The sequence below is a fragment of the Lepus europaeus genome, chromosome 16 (assembly GCF_033115175.1).
Source record: "Lepus europaeus isolate LE1 chromosome 16, mLepTim1.pri, whole genome shotgun sequence".
Lineage (NCBI taxonomy): Eukaryota > Metazoa > Chordata > Mammalia > Lagomorpha > Leporidae > Lepus > Lepus europaeus.
The window spans coordinates 33,445,996-33,455,450 of record NC_084842.1 but is presented as its reverse complement, the minus strand read 5'-3'; the positions used below and the strand labels follow the sequence as shown (position 1 = coordinate 33,455,450).

Sequence of the window (9,455 nt, the reverse complement as noted above, 5' to 3'; positions counted from 1 at the left end):
TTTTGGATTGACATTGTTTCAGTGTTCACTATTTAAGTTAAAAAAGAATTCTTCATAAGTCACAAAGTTGTGTGGAGTCACTAGCTTCTTATATGTATGTATGTACTCATATTTGCTTAGGTTTATAGGTAAATTTGAAAGCTGTGCAGAATCCTCAAATTTATCTAGTGTCCTATCTTCTAGAAAGCGATTTCAAATGACGTTCATTTCTGGGTGCCCCATAACAAAATGGATGTATGAGTTTGGACAGGGCTCATTCAACTATGCAAAAGTGAAGGGGTTGTTTATATGTTACTGAGGATCGGCTGCTCGCGGATTGCCATAAAAAGCCATTTATAAATACACACACAAATATATAATATATATTTTCTATACAAATCCACAGGAGAGGAAAAAAAATCTGTTGTAAGAAAAAAAAAAAAGTCCCCTTTCTGCTCCCACACACGTCAAAACAGAGAGCACGGGAAAATCAGGCCGGCCACACTGGGATTTTAGGAGATGAAGGTCTGATGTGCGGTACTGCACAGCTCGAAGACAAGAGAAAAACCTCACAGCAAAGGCAGTACATGTGGGGCTTCTCAAGTCCCAGTATCCTACGCCGCCTTTGTGTTCTCGGCTATCGTCCCAGGAAGACGCGGAGGGGAGCCGCAGCGCATGCGCGGAGGGGCGCGGCCCGCGCAGGGCGGGAGGACTGAAGCCCTGGGCGGGGCGGGGCGCGCGGGAGATTTGAACTTTCTGCCGTCTGTGCCCGCGCGGAGGTGAACTTACCACCCTGCAGTCTCCTCAGCGGGCCCCGCAGCGAGGTGGGCCACAGTGCTGGCTCGGCGATGGTGGAAGGACCAGGCTGTACTCTGAATGGAGAGAAAATTCGGACGCGGGTGCTCCCGGGCCAGGCGGTGACCGAGGTGCGGGGTACCGCTCTGCCCAGCCTGCAGGGTGCGGCGTTGGCCCTTGCAGCCTCCGCAGCTGTGGCCTCTTCCCAGGTGAGCTCCACCTATAACTGGCCGTGTGGCCGGCCGGGAGAAGTGCAGTAAAGACCGCGTTGGTTCCAGGGTCGGACTGCCGTGTCTGCCCTGGTCCGGGTTCCGTGGGAAACCCGTGGGCTCTCCAGGTTCATTCTCACTCTGCCCTGGGGGAGAAGACGGTTCCCGTTAGCCTGTGTGGGCTGGTGCCGGCTCAGCAGGATCCCCGGGAGAGAATCAGCTGAAGGTGTTTTTCTTCTATATCACCTTCCTTTATAACCCAGCAAAAGATGACTTACCTATGTCCACAGATTTATGTTCCACTGTTAATGTTATAAAATCTCTCTGCAACCTTTGATTATATTTTTTTCTTCACGTTTTCAAGATAAGCTTTTAGTATAAAATTTTAGCTTCTTGCTTGCCTAATATTCTGCCGTTGCTAAGTATCTGACAACTACTATATAATTCTAAAATTGCATGTAGAAAATGCGGCACTGACTTTCCATTTGATAACGCTATCTAGTGAAGGGGCAGTGAATTTATTTCTTTGTAAAGTAAATTGTGTTACAGCTTCTTGCCATTTAGCCTTTCATTGCAGATAGTGAACTATTTGGTAAGAACTTAGGCCGGGGTTAAAGATATTCTGATTAAGCCATCATGCTTTAAAAGCCCTTTAGATGTGTGGATGATTATATTTCAAGGACGCACACAATATTGTGTGTATTTCAAGTTCTCTTGCAAAGCTTCCTCACAGTCTTTGGAAGAAAAAGTTGCCTGCTATAAGATTAGCAGATGCTTACAATTTGAAAGAAATGACCGTCTAAGTCTGGGAAACTACATTTCCAACTTGGAAGGAGGATGTTTCTCATCTCCTCCCAATTGCCCTTTTATTTTATTTACTATTACTTGATATGTCAGTAAGTACTCTCTATTTATTGTTTATTACAGCATTTATTATAACTGTTTCAAGGTACCACCAAGAGGGATTTTAGATGGTTTTTTAGGAATACTAATAATTTTGAAAATCACTTATTCAACAACATTTTGACCACTCAAGGCACCTGTGGAGTAAATGCCCTTATGGAGACTATAGTTGAGAACATAAACTGCTATTCGTTAAATAGTAGCAGAAAGAAATATAAATAGGTAAGTTTTCTAAAGAGAGGTATATGGTTCCATAAGGACTCATAGGAAGGTTAGGGAAGGCTTCCCTGCGGAAGCATCCAAGCTAAGTAGGAGATGTATAGCGCCTAGATCGAGTTTGGCCACAGGACACTGCAGGTGAGGGATGACAAGAAGAGGGTTTCAAGCCTATTAAGGAACTGAAAGAAAACCATTGTAGCTAGAAAAAGAATAGGGAAGGAATGCCGTTTAGAGTAAAGAGTAAGGACTGAATTGGTGGGTAGGAGGCAGACAATGCACAAATCTGTAGATCAAATTAAGGACTTTGTATTTATACTAGGAGTCAGGGATTTGGATGCATGAAAAGATTTTTATATGCCCTGGAAAGATCACTCTGCCTTGACAAGGTGAAAGGAAGCCAGAAAAGACACCGTTACCTTCGAAAGGAGATGACTGGGGTTGTCCACATGAGCAGCTTGGACTCCAGTGCTGGTAGGGGAGAAAAGAGAAAAGCATCAGGACTTCAGAAGTGAAGGTGATAGGGCTTAGTAGCAGATATGATACAAATATGCTATGGATATCATAATTTTTATCATTCAACAGTAATGTCTTTTGTGTTAGGTTTTATGTTAGCTGCTAGTGAGAGAGTTCTTTGGCTCACTTGCAAACAGAAGTTAGCAAGAGGCCAACTGAGAAGAGGTTCTGCCATCCAGCTTCAGCCCCCACCCCAGCTGATCAGGGATTTTTATCTAGCTGGGGAGTGTGCCACACCCTCTCAGTCTCTGACTTGTCCCCTATGCACAGGGCACTTCAGTTTGCACCTGGCTTGGTGGTGTGCACAGGCATAGTTGCTTCTTTAAGTGGTGCTGTTGCTCACTACCACCTCCCCAGGAAGATCATATATTAGTGGGCCTGGACTATTCTGTGCATTCACACCAGTGAGGGAAGTTGCTAATGGGGCAGTAGGGGATCTTTTGCCATTAGAGGGTGGACAGTCCTTGCTTCTGATTGATTTGGAGCCAAGCTGGGTAGAGTATGCTGTGGTGGGAGACAGAGACATGTCCAGTTGGGAGGGGATTGATTTTGTGAATCCTATTTCTAACCTGTCTCACCAAGGATATAAGGATGAAAAAGGCAAGGAACTTGCTGTAAAAATCCAACCTAATGTTTTAACTTTCATCGCATTGGTGTTTAGATAAAATAGCATGAACACTCCCTTTTAAGTTTGTTGTGATTGGGCGGGCTCTGGCATAGTGGGTAAAACCCCCATCTATAATGCCGACATTCTATATGGGCACCAGTTTGAGTCCTAGCTGCTCCACTTTTGATGTAGCTCCCTGCTAATGGCCTGAGAAAGCAGTGGAAGATGGCCTAAGTGGTTGGGTCCCTGAACCCACCTGGGAAACCAGAAAGAAGCTCCTGGTTCCTGGCTTCAGCCTGGCCCCGCCCCTGCTGTTGGGGCCATTTGGGGTGTGAAGAAGTGGATGGAAGACCTCTTTCTGTCTCTCCCTCTCTCTCTCTCTTACTCTTTTTTCAAATAAATAATTTTTTAAATAAATGAAGTAATAATAGATTTGTTAAAGGTTTGTTGTGATTATCTCTGGTGACAAAGCATAAAGTGCTTTTACTTTTGACTCAGTTGTGAGAAAGAATAACCGAATGATAAAACATTAATGCAGTTATATACATGAAGAACGTGAGGCTCAGAATTAATTTCAACCAGTAGCCTAAGGTCACATGAATAGCAAGGGGTTGAGCTAAGTTTTTGTTAATTTTGATGTTTTACAGAGATTTATTTTATTTATGTGAAAGGCAGAACACAGAGAAAGGGAATGACAGAGAGATCTTCTGTCCATTGCTTCATCCTCAAGAGGCTGAAATGGCCAATGCTGGGCCAGCCTTAAGCCAGGATCCCAGATGGTCTCCCCACATGGGTGGCAAGTCGGGTGATCTTCAGCTGCCTTTTGGTGCATAAGCAGGGTGCTGGATCAGAAGTGGTGAGCTAGGATTTGATCTCTTACTTTCGGCTTCCAAAGACTATACTCCTAACTAGCTATGGCTCCTCTTAGTAATAAATGATTCAGTGGGAAAGTGGCCAACACAATGGTAGCAATGTCATAATGTTGTAGCACTGGTATTTATTAACCAGAGAAGTATGGCCTTGTGTTTTTGGCTATGTCTGTAACAATTTTTGTTTTGTTTAATTTAGTCTATTCTCATATCCATTCTCTTCTATCAATGTCTGTTCCTGTGTTCTGATTGCACAAAAGAAATTAGCCTGATAATATAATAGAAATGCTTTGTTAATGTTTGGTTGGTAATTAACATCACCTGGCAATGGTATCTAATAAGCTATACTCTACAAATTAAAAACCCCTGCATTTAAAGCTATTATATGGATACAAGGAGATATAAAAAATTGAAATAGGTCTTTGTGATTAGTATTAAAAAATCCTGTCCTGTAGACAGTGGATTTGAAAATAAGCATGGAGTTAATTTTCTCTTTGTGGATCATGGTAAACTTCTAAATATTTTGCCATGGTACATGTTCTGGAACTTGGAGCTCAAAAAATATTAAGTTTTATAGATATGCAAAATATTTTAAATGTTGGGGGGGGTGTTGATTCATAGTAAACTTCATTAAAACATTGTAGGTTGTTAAAAACCTATGGCAAGATGATTACTATAACAGATAAGTGCATCTTCCTAGGCTTTTGTGTCAGAGTTAAAACTATTTAAATGATTCTACTGCTGGCTTGAAATGGTTAGCTGTCACAAGGCAGCATTTAGAAATTGTTTAGTAACTGCATACTATGTTCTCTACAGTGCAATAAAAATGAAGAAAATTATGTAAAGTCAAAAAAATCAGTATTACAAATAAAGTAAACTTCAGATAACTATTATACTAAAAATAACAAACAAGAAAACCCTACCTCAGTGTCTATTATTATACCAAACCAGTTATTGTTTGTCAGATAGCATTCCTCTTTCAGTTTAAAATTCACAGAGAACATACTGTAATGCATGTGTCCTTGTGACAACTGGTCCTCATCTTGAAGAAGAAAGCCTGTACCTAAAGATCTCAGCATCTGTTAGTCATGTATGCACTCTATTATTTCTCTGAGTTTTGATCCATTGTCTTGTCAGCATAAAATTATGCAACTGTGTAAGCACATTGCATAAAAACTCTGCTGGAGCTTGTGGAATCTAATGCTAAGAAACAACACTGGAATGTAAATGAACATGTCTGGTTAATGAGCTTTGAAGAGTTAGTCCTCCGATTTTAATTGGTGGGTGGGTACAATATTTTTGTGAAATCAGTACGTAATCTGCATGTGTTTTCAATCTACTTTCACAAAACAGGATATGAAACAGTTTATTTATAAGCATTCATTTCATTTGAAACATGCTCCTCTCGTTATTCTCATCAGTCTTTATGATTTGATACATGTAGTTAATATGCTAGCTACTCTTATTCATCTTCATATATACTGCTCAGTGTCAGTGAACAGTGTAGGCATTTAATAAATGTTGAATGGCTAGAGAAGAGCAAAGTCTTGAATGGTACAAAATGATTAAGGATTCAAAAATAAATTGTTTGGAATCTCTCATTATGAGTATTTATCTGTTTTGTTGTGCATGTTATATGAAAATTCTTATTTTCATAAAAATAATGAAGTCATTATAGCATTTATACCTTCTCCTTTGAAGTGGAAAAAAAATCATAGCTCATTTTACTGCCATTATTTGAAGGAATGAGCTAATCCATGGAGATTCATTTTCCTGCTAAATGAAGGCCATTCCCTTAAGTGTCCAAAAGGGTTTTCTAAATATTTTATAGAACATGCATGAAATATCTCCTTATCTTCTTAAATGCACACAGATAATGGTTTCTTCTTAATGATTCAGGATCACTAGCAGCAGCATCTGACATTATATGGAATCCTGAAACAAGGCAAAACAGAACAGATAACATTTTAACAGCAGAAGAAACTAGGAAAGGTGATTTTCCAAGGCTATTGTAGCTTTTTACCCAACACTAAAATATTCCATATGCTATCAAGAAAAGAACAAGGACCATCTTGACTTAGAATTACCGCTCCTTTGTTCTTCCTCATCTGGAGATGCTTACACTCACATCCCAGTTTGTCTGGTTCGGATTAAATTAAAGGACACATAAAACGCGTAGCTTACTGCCTAGCAACATAAACATTCTGGTAATCATTCCTTTACTCCTGGATCAGGGCTTTCTCATCAGACGCACTTATCTAAGGAGCACCTTATTCCTTTATGAAGGATTTATGATCATTCAGTGCCCTCAAATAAGGTACAAGGTATTTAGTCTGGATAAGTGCTTAAACTTCTGCTCTTACAGAATTGTAGAATTCATTTTAACACATGGTCCTAAAGACCTCTATTTTGGTGCTTTGAGACCATTTTAAAATTAGGTTCTTTGATTGGTTAGATTGGTAGATAAGTGACCTCTGGTTAAAAATAGCTTTTATATGTGGGGGAAACATTTGGGGAGAAAGGAAGAAAGAATATGAAAGTCAATAAGGTGTTTTATTCCTCTCTGTGGGGAAAATATATAACTGCAACAGAGTTGACACATTTATTATGGAAAAGTCTTATTCTCTGAAAAGTTCATCTTCTGTGTTCACCCATGGATAAGCAGGATAAATGGTCATCAGCACAATAAATCATGTGCTGTCTCTGAAAATATATGTTGTTTTGAAGATTTCGTATTATTAAGCCACTTGAAAATGGGAAGGTGAACCCTTCTCAATCATACTTAAAATTGCGGCAAAGGAGATTTTCATCTCTATTTTGGAAGGAAAAAGTACATGGATGAAATGTTCAAATAATACAGTAACAGGATTATAAGGGTCAACACGAGAAAGTCAAGTATCTAATGGGAAATTGTGTATAGTTACAGTCAAGATAACAGGGTTGAGGAAATTAAGTTTTGAATTTGGACAGCAGAAGCTTGTAGAAAGAGGTGATAACCCTAGATTCTACAGTAGGACAAGCAAAAGTCTTGTAAATCTTAGGTTTATTGGAAAAGGCTTGCTCAGTTTGTGTACAATAGCTCTCAACAGAAGAGGAACATACTATTACTGGTATACTACAGCATGCTTTTATGATGGAATTTTTAAAAATATAGTGAAAAATATATGCAGTTGCTTGTAATGACCAACCATAAGTTGGCCATTTTATTTGTCCCAAGTGTATTATCTAGAACTAATTATTGTGAAAAAATATTGTAATAGCAATCAGTAGCGCTGGGTAGAGCATCTGCATGAGGGACAACTGAACAAAAACATCTTTATCATTTCCCTCCAAACCAAAATGAAATATTCCAGCAGATGTTTTTAAAGCACCCATTTAAATGCTAAGTAAACATGTCAAATAGAGCTGGACATTCCAGGTCTGGTTGTTACGTATACGTCATCCCTTTCTTCTTTTCCATCTTCCCCCACCCCCTTCATTCTTCCTTTAAACCTTCCCACTAAGTTCTTATAATTTTATGAGGAACTCTGGTGAATTTTACTTCCATAGAACTTTTGGTAGCCTTGAGAATTTGGACTTTTATATATTTCAATCTCATTCCATTGCAGATAATTAGAAAACAAAAGACTGGAGTGTTAAATTTTCGAGCAAATTGAAGCAGATGGTAGAGTAGATGTTTTTCCAAGAAATCCTGGGAAAGGTAAACCAAGATGGGAATAGTGGGTGGGGAGACAGTGAGCCTATACTTCAAAGCCATACTCAAGAGGGAAGGGAAGAGGTATCTGTTTAATTCCACAAATGTTTACTGAACATCAGGTATTGTGTAAAGCCCTCTGGGATATTAGCTAAACATGACTTACTGTCCCCAAAGACCTTACAGACAAGGGAGAAATACAAGTCACCTACAAATAATAATTCAGTGTAGTAAGTACTATGACAGTGGTTTAGAAAACACTATACTAAGTCTGGCAGTTAGAAAGCCTCCAGATTTTTCTGTTGCCCAGGTAAGGAAACACCAGTACTAGAGAGAATTGGAAAATATATATGTGAGCAAGGAAGAGATTATACTAACATTTAATTTTAATTCACCAATGCCTTATCAGCTATTAACATTTATTATTAAGCCAGGGTCACACAGCATCTGTAGTTGGAAGAGTTTCTGCTGCACTGAAGTTATTTCATAGTTTCAGGTCAGTATTTTTTCATATGTCAGTATTTTTCTGTCTGTGATCATTTCCCCATTGGGTCTCTTGATCAATATCTATTTTAATATGTACATTCATCAGGCCATAAACATCTTTTTCCAACATTTGTAAAGCTTTTAATTTCATAACTCTCAGGATTTTTATGTCATTTTATATGCTGTTTTTAATTGTGGAGAATAGAGTAAGGCATCAGTCGAAAATGTAACACACCCTTAGGGATTTGATTTTTAAGTTCTCTTTGAGTCTTTGTCAGTCAGGCAACATATTTCACTTTTCCTTGATGGCTGTATGAAGATATATAATGGTTTCATGCATTTTAAGTATATTGGCCTTTATTTTTTAGATTCCTCCTTCTGTACACTACAAAACTTATTTATGAAGGCACTTTCCTCCCTTTTGTTTTATTAATATGTGGCCCAGTAACCACAAAGTTTTAAAAGACTATTCACTGCAACTTTCTTTTCCTAAAAGGTCAAATTTTTCATGGCTAGATTTTTCTAATGCCTAATAGTTGACAGTAGATTTGCAGATACAGATGTCTGCTCCAGCACAACTTTTAGTGCCTTGAAGGCGTAATTCTAGAAATAAAAAGTTTTTTTTTTTTTTAAAAAAAAACTTCTTTCCCAGCTCCTAGCATTGATTATTCAAGATGTTTCTGCTGCTTTCTTCATGGGCTATAAGAAACCAGATTCCTTATAGTGAGGGTTCTGGATAATCCTGGAGCAGGACCTTATATACTCATTTACGACACAGTTAAAAATTCCCTAGGAAAAATCTAGGATAGAAGTTAGGATAAGCTGTGTTTGAATTCCTTCCCAGTAGACATGACTAGGAGCCCGTGGCATATTTAATATTTGGGGGAAGAAGTTGAGATTTCCCTTAAGACCCCATACTTTGCTTTTTCTTTCATTTTTGCTCTCTTTTGAAATCTCTATCACATAGTAGTTTAAGATTGAGTGGTACAAAAAACTTTATGTGAATTGTACTTTTAAATGTTTTGGTTTGCTTGTTACAATTAAACTTCATAATGCAATACTGCTGAATTCAGTTTTGGTGATTTTATAATTAGGCAGATGTCCTTACAGAATAGAAAACTTCTCCAGAAAGTTGGTTGTGTTTTCAGAACCTGTACAGTAAAATAAACAAGGAAAGTTAT

The 9,455-nt window shown here is 38.6% G+C and overlaps 1 protein-coding gene across 3 annotated transcripts in view; it reads left to right on the top strand.

Annotated features, from left to right (window-relative positions):
- Positions 1 to 701: 701 nt before the first annotated feature.
- NEIL3 (nei like DNA glycosylase 3) overlaps positions 702 to 9,455 on the top strand; it is a 62,889-nt gene continuing 54,135 nt past the window's right edge. For 2 of the 3 annotated variants that reach the window (XM_062213373.1, XM_062213372.1), the window contains exon 1: positions 703 to 983. In XM_062213373.1, coding sequence (XP_062069357.1) covers positions 828 to 983 — 156 coding nt within the window. In that variant the 5' untranslated portion in view covers positions 703 to 827. Of the gene's footprint in view, positions 984 to 9,455 lie in introns of all 3 variants that reach the window. The other variant, XM_062213374.1, reaches the window with a different exon arrangement.